The 14,692-nt window shown below is 40.2% G+C and overlaps 2 protein-coding genes across 7 annotated transcripts in view; one reads left to right on the forward strand and one right to left on the reverse strand.

Moving 5' to 3' along the window:
* The window catches only part of NUP88 (nucleoporin 88), a 30,167-nt gene extending 21,726 nt beyond the window's left edge, over window positions 1–8,441 (forward strand). For 2 of the 4 annotated variants that reach the window (XM_055404326.2, XM_055404320.2), the window contains exon 17: window positions 5,385–8,441. In XM_055404326.2, coding sequence (XP_055260301.2) covers window positions 5,385–5,706 — 322 coding nt within the window. In that variant the 3' untranslated portion in view covers window positions 5,707–8,441. Of the gene's footprint in view, window positions 1–367; window positions 652–5,384 lie in introns of those variants that run through there. The other 2 variants (XM_055404343.2, XM_055404333.2) reach the window with 1 other exon arrangement.
* The window catches only part of RABEP1 (rabaptin, RAB GTPase binding effector protein 1), a 91,911-nt gene continuing 78,030 nt past the window's right edge, over window positions 812–14,692 (reverse strand). For 2 of the 3 annotated variants that reach the window (XM_055404305.2, XM_055404284.2), the window contains 6 exons: window positions 11,441–11,581; window positions 7,660–7,849; window positions 6,967–7,022; window positions 5,902–6,000; window positions 4,379–4,495; window positions 812–2,373 (listed from right to left, as the gene is read on the reverse strand). In XM_055404305.2, the coding sequence (XP_055260280.1) occupies window positions 2,230–2,373; window positions 4,379–4,495; window positions 5,902–6,000; window positions 6,967–7,022; window positions 7,660–7,849; window positions 11,441–11,581 (747 nt within the window). In that variant the 3' untranslated portion in view covers window positions 812–2,229. Of the gene's footprint in view, window positions 3,480–4,378; window positions 4,496–5,901; window positions 6,001–6,966; window positions 7,023–7,659; window positions 7,850–11,440; window positions 11,582–14,692 lie in introns of all 3 variants that reach the window. The other variant, XM_055404294.2, reaches the window with a different exon arrangement.

Consider the following 14,692-nt stretch of genomic DNA (forward strand, 5'->3'; position numbering starts at 1 on the left):
AGAATCAACCTTTCTTTGCCCAGATAAGAGCATGTGATGTTTTTTGCAAGTCAAGTAATTACCAAGACAGGAGGTCTATGATAGTGATAAATAAGGATTCACGAGATGAGCATGGAGGGAGTGTCAAAACGGATGTCTGTCTTTGTAATTCTGTTGGGTGGTCCAGGTCTTCCCCAGTGAATATGTGCAAAAATATTGCTAGCCTTAAATGAATTACTGTTACCATCCATCTGAAACCTTAAGCCATTAATTTTAGCGAAACACTTCTAAGATATTTCAACATTACTAAATTCTTAAGAATCAATATTATTAATGGCTTATTAATTCATTGTATTCCCCCAAAGTGAGTAACTGTGTGATTTTACAGGGGTGAGCACATAAGGGAAATGGTGAAGCAAATTAACGACATCCGAAATCATGTAAACTTCTGAACCACCAAGAACAGACTCACATCTGAAGTTAACACATGTGAAGGCTTCATCTCATTATGAAATGAACAAGTAGCACTAATTTATAAAGAAGCAGGTGCCTTGTTAGTATATCAGTCTCATAATTTATAGAGAGGCATTCTGGATGAACTTTGGTGTGATTGTACATCACTTTTTATACTGTTTTATAATTAACTGAATAAATGCTTGTATTTTAAAAAAAGCCTGAGATTTTGAGCTACACACTGCCAGACCTCCATAAACCCTACTGCGTTGTCTCCATATTTGAGCAAGAATAAAAGTTGCATCTTAAAGTATAGCAACACCAGAAATGTGACTCTGAAGAGAGAACCGTCAGATTCAAAGAAAAAGGCCACACGGTATACTAGGCAGCAGCTTTTTTAATTTGAACACTTTCTTCTTAAGGACACACCTCCAGTACAGTTAACAAATGGTTATACCTGAAATCTGCTTAGAGCGGAACTCAGGCTCCACGGTTGCAAGGCCACCGCTGGCTCACTTCCACAACAGGCAGTATTACCTTTCAGAGCTGAGTTGGGCTGTGCTGTGTCCCAGTACATGTCACTGATGGGTGTGAGGTGCATGTGTAGGATCTCAAATGGAGAAACAGAGAGCTTGGTATATGGTGTATGATTCTGTCCTTTAGCTTTAGGTAATACTTTTATACCTGCCAAATATGAGTTCTGAAAGGTAATACTATACCTGCCTAGAAATGGCTAAGTGACTGCCGATGAAAAGCCACATGGTAAGGTAGGTTACAGGTAAAGGGTAAAATCAGGTTAGACATGCGTGGGAACATGTGTACATGGACTGAATACAAGCACAGGAACACTTGTGAAACCAGACCTTTTCATTTGTCCTGGAGGGCTAAACACTGCCTTCCAAATCAGTTTCCCATTTATACAGAAAACCCAGTTTAAAGAGGTGTTTCATACCAGAAAGAGACTGTTAACAAAACCTAGTCTGTGTTTTTCTAGCAAATTTTTCTCCAAAAAGTGGGTTCCAACAATTTGCATCTGCCACTGTAAAGACTGCTCACACTTTCCTAATCATGATTTTACTGGCCCAGAACCATCTTATGGAGAAAAATGAGCAGGGTGCCCAGTCTCAGCCTAGCAGTTCCCTGGGAGCTGTAGTTAAGTTCGTTCAGGAGGATTATGAATTAGCCACCTTGATTTACTACAGTGCCAGTTTTAATAATCTAAAACAAATGAGCTTGGAGTTTATCCATGGAACTGATCTTACATAATTTAAAGTTACTGCATTTTTGGAATTAATAAAAATTCCCTGTAATTCAATGAGGATACATGTTTCCTTTAAAGGAAACCAAGTACCCTGTTATACAAAAGGACTTTAAACCAATTAAAATGTTTCATGCATGCAAGCCTATAGCACTATTTCCATAATTAGTATTTACTTTCAAATTCATAATCATGAATGTAAGACTACAGCAGTAGCCCAAGGAATGAGGTATGTAGGCCATATCTTGTCTTATGGAAGACAGAAATAAAGATCTTTAGGGCTAGTTCATTATTTATAACAAAGACAATTCAAGTTGTAGGTTTACTTGAGCCAGAAAATCTACCCAATCCACTTAATTCCCACATAGTTCCTTCACACCACCAATCACAAAAAGTACTTGAAAACAAGAGTTTTACTTTTCAACCACCTGTATGATGAATTATTGATGAAACAGCATAGCCTTCCACTGGCTAACAGTACTTGCAGGTAAACAGTGAACACACATCCATTCTTGTGCTTTCTGCAACACTTCATAAGGCTACGGCAAAGATAACCTGTCCACTGACGCTTTCTCCACACAGGAACGGAATTTAACCTCATAGAAATGACAAAGCAGATTTCCAAACTGATGAACTAGGTGGGTTTCCCCCAACTTCACCATAAGCATCATCACACTCCAGGTCTAAAATACAAAAGAAAAATACAAAACAGGTATCTGCCAAACCTAGTTATCACCATTTTTGTATCTGACACTTTTGAAACAAACAGTACTCAAATCCACTGATTCAAGTTGAAAACAAAATAAGCAGCAGACTTATACATTTATACTAGGTGTTGTCAGACATAGCTTGTTTTATTAATGTTTCCTCCACTGATCCAATAACTAAAACAGTTTTCAAGAGTAGATGGTGCAGGTTCAGCTTGACCCTGGTACCTGTGGGTCCACGAAATTTACCAGGTAGCAGAAAAAGTGCTTCCAAACAGTTTCTTGTGCTTTTCCTTTAACCTCAACTTCCAATACATATAGCCCCAGCCAAGTTTTCAAATTCTCAAAATTAATTCAGTTCCAACTGAATTGGTTTTGTTTGCCACAGTCTTATGGTTCTCAGGCAAGTTTCAGTAGCATTTAAGGTCCTCCAACGCAAGATAAAATGGTTTAAAAAAAATACACTGAGCTAGGAAATACAGTCACTAGCCAATGGCCTGCTCTCAAACTTCATATTTTAATATAAAATATTCATACCGCATACTACACCTGTCTGCTAGCTGAATACTGTTACTGATGAACTCTAGACAACAGGAAAAAAAATTCTCTCTTCCAACATCTATGAACAGGAAATGTCATTTCAAACACTATTAGAAGGGTGCTTTAGGGCAGGGAAATGTCGGATAAAGCAGGCAAGGAAACAGCACTTTCTCCGTCACCAAGTCTGATCCCACACTCGCTGGAATCCAGTCTGGAGTCTGGTTAGTGTTCCCGTTTGAAAGGTCTTTTTGCTGCAAATTACCCTGGCTGTTTGCTGTTCCTGTGCTGCACAGTCTCCTCCCACTAGAATTAAACATTTCTCCAGTCTTCCTTTTTTTGTGTGTGACTTTTTCTTCAGTTAAGAGTTAAATAATAATTAATGTTGCTCTAAAGATGAGTTAAAAACCCAAAGTGCAGGCTAGAGTCCTGCCGTGAGGGTGTCATGTCTCGGGGAGCTGGTTAATGTCTGTCAGTTTGGTGTCATTCAGAATTGCCCGGATTCTCTCCAAGGAGTCCGCCTGTCGGATCCGCTCTAATTGCACCTAGAGAAATAACGCAGTGACATAAGTGCAGGTGGCTCTTACTTGACTTTCTGGTTTACTGTGATTGGTTTAGCTGAAATGGAGATTAACTCACCAGAAACAAGTCACTTCAGAGAAGGCAGCAAGAACAATTAAATTCAAAAAACAATTCCCAGGAGGGAGGTTCAAGAAGGAGGGGACATATGTATACCTATGGCTGATTCATGCTGATGTTAGAGGAAACCAACACAACACTGTAAAGCAACTATCCTTCAATTAAAAATAAGTTTTAAAAAGACTAAAAACAAACTAAGAAACACTTTCCCAAAGCTGCTGTGTAACAGACCCAGTGTAAGGCGCTGGGACTATGGAGATGAGTGAGACCTGATCCCTGAGAAGCCACAGTTCAGTTGAGGGAACAAACAAGCTTTACAGAATTTCAGCACAATATACTAAACACTAAGCCTGGGGACTCAAAGAGGGTTCCACGGGGAGGAAAAAGCTAATAAGCAGGGCCTTGGAAGAAGGAACAAGGGGGCAATGAGACAAGGATGCTTCCAGAGGGAACACCATGTTAGGTGCAAGGAACCACAAATAGTTTTTTAAATTATAACAGTATAAAATGTAAGGTGTAGAGAGAGAGGCCTGGTTGGGAAAAGTCTTTACATGCCATGGAAGGGCTTTACACACCACCCTTAAGGGCAGCAAGGAGGAAGAAAAGGGGTAAGTGTGAGGGACAATGGAGGGACAGGTTTCCAGCTGAAATGACCAGGCAGGAATATGGGGCAGGGGCAGCCATAGTCTCTAGTCTTCTAGGTTTTGTCAGAGGTTGAGTCAGGGATTACAAAATTCTCCTGGAGGCCAAGAACCCCCAAAGTGCCTCCTCGGTGTTCTATCTAGGGGTTTCCCAAATGCCTCACCTGAAGAGTCTGAGAAAGCTTTACGAAATCTCTCTGTACTTGTTCACTGACGTCTAGTTCAGTCTGCAACCTCTGAGCTTTGTTCTTCTCTTCAAACATTAGTTGTTCGACAGTAACCTAAAAAATACAAGTTTTGAATGAGGATTAATGCTGGAAAGCCACAGATCAGTCACTCAGGAAACCTGGGCAGCACTTATTTCCTACTGCAAGAGAGGAAAAATGGTGCCTGTCACCCTTTAAGATGGTGTTCAGTTCAGTCACTCAGTCATGTCCGACTCTCTGCGACCCCATGAAATCACAGCACGCCAGGCCTCCCTGTCTATCACCAACTCCCGGAGTTCACTCAAACTCATGTCCACAGAGTCGGTGATGCCATCCAGCCATCTCATTCTCTGTTGTCCCCTTCTCCCGCCCCCAACCTTTCCCAGCATCAGTCTTTTCCAGTGAGTCAACTCGTCGTATGAGGTGGCCAAAGTATTGCAGTTTCAGCTTTAGCATCTGTCCTTCCAATGAACACCCAGGATTGATCTCCTTTAGAATGGACTGGTTGGATCTCCTTCCCTTTATTTCTGTCTTCACAAGACAAGGGTGCAAGCTGCTTAAGCTACCTGCCCTAGATCCTAAAGTGAATCAAGTATTACAGCCAAATTAAAATGAAAATACAGGCCCCACCTCTCACCCCCAGCAGCCCATTGATAATGATTAATCATCAAAAGCAGCTGCTGTTAAGATCAACAGCTATCATAGCAACAGGGAGAGAAACTTTAGGGCTTTTCTCTATCAAGACAGTTAAGCATCTGCCAGGAAAATCCTGAGTCAGCCTTAGGCAGCCCTGCTATCTCCAGTCTTCCTGACAGAAACTCCACCAGGACCCGTGCGTGTGAGCCTTTCTTAAAAACAAAGGACTATCAAAAAACACAACATTTTTACACCTAAAGGTCAGACCACAGCCCCCATGAAAGCAAACTTTCCCCTCAATTAACCCCATGCACTTTTATTCTAACAGGACTAATCAGAATGTGGGCAGCAAATACAATTCAATGAACCATTGGATAAAATCAACCGAATGGAATGGTACTTCCAGAGCAGTGTTTCTGGCTTCGATGGTGGCAAGTCTGGTTCATGGCCTTCAGCCAGCGGGGCCTGTGACAGAGACCTGCAAAGCTGGCAGTGTGCAGAGACCTAACCCAGCTCTGAAGAGAGAAATCCATTTTCTCCCTGAAGCGGAGAGTTGCCAGCCTTTAGAAGGGGACGCTATCAAAGGAGCAGGGCTTTTTTTTAAACAGAGAAGATGTGATCCTACATCCTTTACATTGCTGTGGTTTTGAAAATTATTATTTAGTTATTAGGCTGGGCCAGATCTTAATTGTGGCATGCAAACTCCTAGCTGTGGCAGGTTGGATCTAGTTCCCTGAACAGAGATCGAACCTGGACCCCCCTGCATTGGGAGCACAGTGTTAGCCACTGAACCACCAGGAAAGTCTTTTTTTTTTTTAATGAAACTACCAACAAAAATGTTTCACCTTAGCAGCAGTTTCTTTCTTCAGCTGTTCTTCCAAAGTCATTTTCATCTCCTGAAGACTCTCAAGCTGTTGAGACTTCTCTTTTAACGTGGACTCCAACTGTAAAATTAAGAAGGAAAAAGCTGAAACATAGAAACTCCCTGCAGGTGACAGCACACCTGCCAGAGGAGACTGCAGCCTGAAGAAGTGCACCCAAATGCTCGTCTTCCTAGGCCTTGAATATTGGCTATGCTTGGAATCCTCTCCTTACCCTCTGATATCTGTGGATTTTCAATTTATTTCTTCAAGACCTATTGTTTATTAAATGTTTATTAGGCACCTCCTATGTGCTGCAGGAGAGACAGACATGTAAGTTAACTGTAGCATATGACCATGGGTGAAGAAGCACTTAACTCTGCCAGAAAAGTTGGCAAGGGCTTCCTTGAAGAGATGACATCTGACCCTTAAAGGGGTTATAAAGGGGAGAAGGTGGAGAGAGACTCCAAAAGGAGGGAGTTGACACACAAAAATAAAGAGTTAAGGAACTGAGCTGAGTTCTTGCTACCTCACAGCACAGGGTGCTTGGCCCTGGAGGCTGAGGCCCAAGAGGCAGTGGTGAGGCAGGGGGGCCCAACCGGGCTAAGGGAACTACTGAAGGGTTTTAAACCAGACTGGCTCATAGTCAAGTTTATAATCTTTAAAGATCACCTTGGATTCAATACAAAAATGAATTGGACAGGGATACATTCTGGAGTCAGGGAAAGAAGCTGTTGCAATGAGTCAGGTGAGCACTGAAGTCAACCCAAACAGTGGGAGTGGGAAAGACAGACACACTGGGACACTGGCAACTCCTGCCAGCACAGCCTTGATAGCTCAGACACGACTGACCGACTTCACTTTTCACTTTCATGCATTGGAGAAGGAAATGGCAACCCACTCCAGTATTCTTGCCTGGAGAATCCCAGGGATGGGGAAGCCTGGTGGGCTGCCGTTTATGGGTTCGCACAGAGTCAGACATGACTGAAGCGACTTAGCAGCAGCAGCAATAGCTGCTGACAGAATCAATTTGAAACTCGTGAAACTCACCTGTCCTTTTTCTACTTTCATTCTTTCTAATTCAGCTTTTAGGCTAGAGATGGAAGCTAGGAGGAAAAAAGGAGACATGTTAGCATAAATTGATTATTTTGCATTTCAATCTTAAAATGCCCTTTTGTACCATAGCTCAATCTCACAACGAAAGGAGTCAAATGGACTGAACACAGTGAGTAGGGTGGTGGTGGGGGACCAACATCCCCTTCTCACAATTATCCCCAATCAATCAGCATAACATTCAAGCTCATGTCAAAGTCAGAGCTCACACAAATGAACACCATGGTATAAACTATCTCTGCCTCAAATACCAACACTTCACCATGTGGTCGGACAGGGCGGGGTAACCCCGGCAGAAGTCTGTTAACACTTCTAAGTTCTGAAGGAACTGCCAACTATCTTCTCACAGGCTCCAGTGTCTGGGTTCAAGTCCTGAGTTCCCTGTCTATTTAGTAACTGCCAGAGAGGCCACAGAGCTCCTAAAAAGATGAGTTTGGGTGTTTTTTTTTTTTTTTTAAACTCCTTATCAGGGACTATATCAGAACATATGGGAAAAGGGACTGAGTTCTTACTTAGTTCCTTCCTATACTTTTTGTTTTTTACATTCCAAGACTATGTACTTCTTCTTATAACCAGAGGAAAGTTTTATTTAGTGCCTCCAATTCTAAACTACATCACTTTTATCTTCACCTATTTCTTCTTTGCAGTTTTCTATTTCTAGCTGCAGAGTTTCTTCAAGGTTTTCTTTTAAACACTGTTCTGCTTGAATCTGCTCTTTCAGGAAGAGTATTTCAGCCTTCAGCTTTTCTTCCATGTGATCTGCTGCTGTCCGCACATTAATGATATTCTCACGGTATTTTAATACCAATTCCCGGAGTGCCTGGATCCAAGAAACAAATAGTTACTGGGTTTTTAAGGGTGAAACAAAATAAACAAAAAAAGCTAAAGATTTTCTGCAACCAGAACTTCAGATGTTATTTTAGACAGTTCAAAACTTAGGACTTTGAATCCAACCCATTCTTGGCTTCATGAGGCAAGTATTATGCCATGTTAATATTCAGTACGTTATAGAAATAAGATAACATTGCCAAGCAAAAAATGCATATTGTGAACTACATATTTTTCCCTCAAAACTGTTTCATAAATGGAAAAATAAAAATGTTGGACGACTTACAATGTGGGTTCACTATGAATAGCTTAGACACTTCTACTATTATCTGCTTAAATTTGAGAGGAGTTAGTGAATGAGAACCAAAAAGACTGAAACTCAGAAGCAAGTATGAACTCCAAGATGACAAAATATATTTATTTATTTATTCATTCAAATAAATACTTGTTGAACATCTACCACAAGGCAAAGTACTGTTAGGTCTGAGGCAAGTATGCAATGAGAGGCTTTCTAAGGTGATCAGCTGTTTTTCTGTAATAAATTCAGTTTAAGTCTTATTTTACTTTTTCCCTAAATTGTAGTTGTCTTCTTCTAAAAACCCTTCCAATTATATCCTAAAGCAACCCTACAGTAAAAACTGGGCTTCTTAGATAACTACCAAATGTATATAAATTAAAGAACAGCAGGAAAAAAAAGTAATTGAAAATCTGTATCAAGAAAAATTTCATTAAGATTTATTAAAGAATCAAGCTTTACAGGCTAGACTGGTTATAACCTTCAAGGATTCTTGGAATTTCTTAAAAATCTAGGTATTAAGAGTCTCTATAGAACATGGAAGAGAGGAATCTTTCCTGCCAAGAGAAAAGTTTGACAAGGAAAGTGGTATACCAACAGCAAAAGTAGACAGGTTCCCAAAATTTTCTCCCTGATGATATCAATCACCAGTTCAGAAAGGATAGAGAGCTCTTCAGAGTGTCAGTAACCTGAGCTGACACGACAGGCTGGGGGAGGACAGGGAAAGGAGAGGGAGACAGCAAGGAGCTAAAAGGAAGGGCAGGCAATTCAGCCTGTGTAACTAAGAACAAAAAATAAGTCATGTTAACATCTATAAAGGAAAACGGAATGAGGTCCAAACAGCAGGGGATGAATCTGTAGGGCAGGATTAGGAAACATTGTTATTTACAAAGCTATAAATCTCTGTAATGTCTGACTTTTAAAAATTTAACAATTACAAATTTCTTAAAAAAAAAAAAGACCAAAAGATTTTACAAGAAATATTTTTCTATTTTGAGAGTTGCTTTATGAAATCTCATCTTTGCCTATTTATGTTTACTTGGGTTTAGTCCAAGATGATATTTTTCATATATTGAAAGATTTTTAAACATTAATATAAAGGCTGGAAAAAGTTGAGATAGTTATGAATGTCTCAAGAAACTTCAGGCTTCGCAGCCCTGATTCACCCAACCACAAAAGAATGGAAGTGATCAAGTGTTATAAAAGTTATCAGAAGACAGAAGGAGTGTGCTGTATCCTAAGTGCTATATAGAAAACCTAACATCCCAAGGAGCCACCGTGAAGACCCCCTTCAAATATTTCATTTCTGGTGCATTCTCAGTTATCCTACAAGAATAATAGAGACCTTCAATTTGGCAAAGGATTCTTAGGTACAGCATTGAAAGCATGAGCCAACAGATGAAAAGGAGAGACAAATTGGACTTTATCAAAATTAAAAACTTTTATGTTTCAAAGGACACCATCAAGAAAATGAAAAAGACAATCCACAAAATGGGAGAAAACACTTGTAAAGAAGTGTTTTACAAGTACTTATTTTACAAGTATTATATAAGAACACTTGTAAAGAAGTGTTTTACAAGTACTTATTTTACAAGTATTATATAAGTACCTTATATACTTATATCTAGAATTTATAAAGAATTCTTATAACTCAAAAAAATAAAAAGCAAACAACCCAATTTAAAAGTAAAGCAAAGGATCTTAAAACAGGTATTTCTCCAAGGAAGATATAAAAATGTCCAATAAACATATGAAAAGATGCTCAATAACCATTCAGTTCAGTTCAGTCGCTCAGTCGTGACCGACTCTTTGCGACCCCATGAATCACAGCACGCCAGGTCCACTGTCCATCACCAACTCCCAGAGTTTGGGAAATGCAAATTAACCTTAGGGAAATGGAAATCAAAACTACAATGAGATACCATTTTACACCCTCCAGGATGGTGATAATCACAAAGTGAGATAACAATGATTGTTAGTGAGAACGTGGAGAAATGACCCAGCAAATCCACTCCTAGGTTTAAACCCAAGAGAAATGAAAACATATGTTCATACCAAAACCTATACGTGAATGTTTATGGCAACATATTCATAGTCCAAAGTGGAAACAACCCAACTGTCCATTAGTTGACAAATGGATAAACAAAATAGCCATATGCTGATGCTGCTGCTAAATCACTTCAGTCGTGTCCAACTCTGTGTGACCCCATAGACGGAAGCCCACCAGGATCCCCCCCTCCCTGGGATTCTCCAGGCAAGAACACTGGAGTGGGTTGCCATTTCCTTCTCCAATGTGTGAAAGTGAAAAGTGAAAGTGAAGTCGCTCAGTTGTGTCCGACCCTTAGTGACCCCACGGACTGCAGCCTACCAGGCTCCTCCACCCATGGGATTTTCTAGGCAAGAGTACTGGAGTGGCTTGCCACTGCCTTCGAAAGAAGAAGCCATATAGTAGAGTATTATTCGGTCATAAAAATGAATGAAATACTGAAAACATGCTATATGACGTGAACGAACCTTGAAAACAAAAAGATATGAAAGAAGTCAGACACAAAAGACCACAAATTATATGATTCCATTCATATGAAAGAAAGGACAATCTATAGACAGAAAGTAGATTAGTTGTTGCTTAAGGCTTGGGGAGGAAGGGTTGAATAAAAGGTAAGGGGATTCTCTTTGAGGTTATGAAAATGTACTAAAAATGACTGTGGTGATGGCTACACATCTGAGAATATATTTTAAACATTGAATTGTACACTTTAAATGGGTAAATTATTTGGGAAGTGAATTATATCTCAGTAAAGTCTGTTTTGTTTTGTTTTTTTTTATTTTTGGCCATATTTCCAGTTGCATCCATGTGGCTGCAAATGGCATTGTTTTCTTTTTTATGGCTGAATATTTTCCATTGCATATTATGTACCACATCATCTTTATCCATTCATCTGTAGATGGACATTTGGGTAGTCCCCACGTCTTGGCTAGTGTGAATAGCACTGTTATGAACATAGGGGTGCATGTTATCTTTTTAAAATCACAGTTTTGTCCAAATAAAGCCCAGGAGTGGAATTGCTGGATCATATGAAAACTCAATTTTTAGTTTTCTGAGGAACCTGCACTGTTCTCCACAGTGGCTGTACCAACTTACATTCCCACCAACAGTGCAGAAGGGTTTCCTTTTCTACACACCCTCTCTAGCATTTGTTATCTGTAAACTTTTTTAAAAAGAAGAATTTATAGACATTTTAGAAAATGTACTTGTTTACATTTTTGATCATATAGAAAACAAGTTACCTCCATAGTGTCTGGGAGAATGAAGTCTTCTGCTTGTTGTAAAGACACATGTAAGCTATGCTTTCCCTGAAGACTGTCATTATCTTTCTGTAACCTCACCAGTTCTTCTGAAACCTGTTCCCGTGACTGCATCAGCACTGCCTATAATAGAAACAGACACTAATCACAGCCTGAAAGGTAAATCCCATCTTCTAATAACTACACCAGCGAAAAACAAAGGTCAAACAAAATAAGGGCTGAGGATGGAAGGTACATGACAAAGCTCTGTAAGACTCACAGAAAGCAGATCAGAGATTTACTGACTTACAGCCATTACATATATTCAAGGGGATAGGAAATGAAGCAAGTACCTGAGCTCATTCTCCACTGTTTCTACCAAAAGCTTGAAGGTAATGAATTTCTTCCCCCAAATCCCTAGGACCAGCATCTCTAGCTCAATGGAAGAGGTTCACATAATTGAGACTTGCATCAAACACAGTGCGTATTCCAAGACAACTCCGATTTCCTCACAGCATGCATCCCACAGGAAGTAGGGAGAAACAGAAAGCAGTGACTTCATCTTTCATTACACACATATATGTTCAAGCTCAGGACCACAGTGAGTGGCTCAAGGACCCCAAATATTAGGAAATACAGGGATTTGAGAAGCTCATTCTTAAAATGGAACATGTTCTTACTTTTTCTGCTGGCTGATATATAAAACAATTTTAGGTATTTCCTGTGAATTTATATCAATATAAAAGTTAGCTAATTTGAGTATAACATACAATTGCAAATACAACTGCAGATACAATTCTGTAAAAGTATTTCTGATAATTTTTAATACTAACCATTGAACTTTTAACAAGATTACTCCACCTTCAACGTTTGTTTAGCAGCTACTATTCTAACCAAGCATTTTACTGCCTATGGGAAACAGGGATAACCAACAGACTGCTCTAGAGAAGCTCATGGTGCAGTGGAAGGAAAGACAAGTAAACCCAGAATCACCCAACCATACTACAGGTGCTATAACAGACAAGGTTACCACAGTGATAAAAGGACAAAGGGCATCTAATTAGCAGAGAGGGTTCAAGAAGATTTCCCACAGAAGGTGACCACTGCATCCCGAAGGACAACCAGGCTGCTGGTAGGAAGGAAAGGTCAAGCAAAAGTTTTGGTTAATTCTGCTGCTGCTGCTAAGTCACTTCAGTCATGCCCAACTCTATGCAACCCCATAGATGGCAGCCCAACAGGCTCCACAGTCTCTGGGATTCTCCAGGCAAGAACATTGGAGTGGTTACCATCTCCTTCTCCAATGCATGAAAGTGAAGTCGCTCAGTCGTGTCCGACTCTTCACGATCCCGTGGACTGCAGCCCACCAGGCTCCTCCGCCCATGGGATTTTCCAGGCAAGAGTACTGGAGTGGGATGCCATTGCTTTCTCCATTGGTTAATTCTATCAACTCTTATTTATTTCAGACCAGAATAGTGCCTTATGCTTAATCTCAACCCAACAAAATATTAGCACTCTACTACCTTTGGATATGAAAGAAGGGAAAAGAGAATATGTTTATATTTGTTTATTATTGTAACAAAAACATAAAGATAAACCAAGAATACTTGTAAAATACCATGTATGTGAGTGGGTGGGAACTGAGTGAAAGGATGAGGGAATGGCAGTGAAATTTCTAAGTGATTACATATACTTATGGTTCTGATTTACGAACCATGTTGCTTGTTCAAAAAAGAAAATAAAAAATGTAATACACAGCTCCATTTGCTTCTGTTTGTATTCAACAGACTGGTTCCAAATAGGAAAAGGAGTACATCAAGGCTGTATATTGTCACCCTGCTTGTTTAACCTATATGCAGAGTACATCATGAGAAACACTGGGCTGGAAGAAGCACAAGCTGGAATCAAGATTGCCAGGAGAAATATCAATAACCTCAGATATACAGATGACATCACCCTTATGGCAGAAAGTGAAGAAGAACTAAAGAGCCTCTTGATGAAAGTGAAAGAAGAGAGTGAAAAAGTTGGCTTAAAGCTCAACATTCAGAAAACTAAGATCATGGCATCCGGTCCCATCACTTCATGGGAAATAGATGGGGAAACAGTGGCTGACTATTTTTCTGGGCTCCAAAATCACTGCAGATGGTGACTGCAGCCATGAAATTAAAAGACGCTTACTCCTTGGAAGGAAAGTTATGACCAACCTAGATAGCATATTAAAAAGCAGAGATATTACTTTGCCAACCAAGGTCCGTCTAGTCAAGGCTATGGTTTTTCCCGTGGTCATGTATGGATGTGAGAGTTGGACTATAAAGAAAGCTGAGTGCCGAAGAAGTGATGAACTGTGGTGTTGGAGAAGACTCTTGAGAGTCCCTTGGACTACAAGGAGATCCAACCAGTCCATCCTAAAGGAGATCGGTCCTGAGTGTTCATTGGAAGGACTGATGTTGAAGCTGAAACTCCAATACTTTGGCCACCTGATGGGAAGGGCTGACTCATTTGAAAAGACCCTGATGCTGGGAAAGATTGAGGGCAGAAGGAGAAGGGGACAACAGAGGATGAGATGGTTGGATGGCATCACCGACTCAATGGACATGGGTTTGGGTGGACTCTAGGAGTTGGTGATGGACAGGGAGGCCTGGTGTGCTGCGGTTCGTGGGATCGCAAAGAGTCAGACAGAACTGAGCGACTGAACTGGACTGTATTCAAACTGATAACACAACCACAGAGAGAAAAACCAATTCAAGTAATTTTTGAACACAGCACCCAGACTGTAAATCCTTACCTGGGATACATTCTCAGGGTAAAAAGAACTTCAGTTGTTCTTTGGTATCCACAGTATTGGTTCCAAGACACGCTCCCATACCAAATTTGAGATACTCAACTCACTTACAGCCAGACCTCTGCATCCACGTATGCAGACCCAATGGATATGGAGGGCCAACAAAGAAATGCTGAACTTCACTTAATAGGTATGCTGTTGGTAGCAATATTAATGTAATCATTCTAAAACTATTGTGTCCCCATCTTAACCAAATGATGGAACTTAACATCACCAACAATGGAACCACACATCATAACATGCCTCTTGTTATGAACTTTCCACTGAATCATTTCATCCATGTAGTATTCTTTCCAAAATGTCTGACCATGTGGAAATAATCAGACAAATGCACTCTACAAGGCAAATGGTCTGGACTCTTATTAACAATGTTAATGTCATAAGTGCCAAAGGAAAGAAAAGAAGTGGGTGACTAT

This window comes from Moschus berezovskii, chromosome 20, assembly GCF_049115385.1.
Source record: "Moschus berezovskii isolate FMDL1 chromosome 20, NW_MosBer_1.0, whole genome shotgun sequence".
In the NCBI taxonomy this organism is placed as follows: Eukaryota; Metazoa; Chordata; class Mammalia; order Artiodactyla; family Moschidae; genus Moschus; species Moschus berezovskii.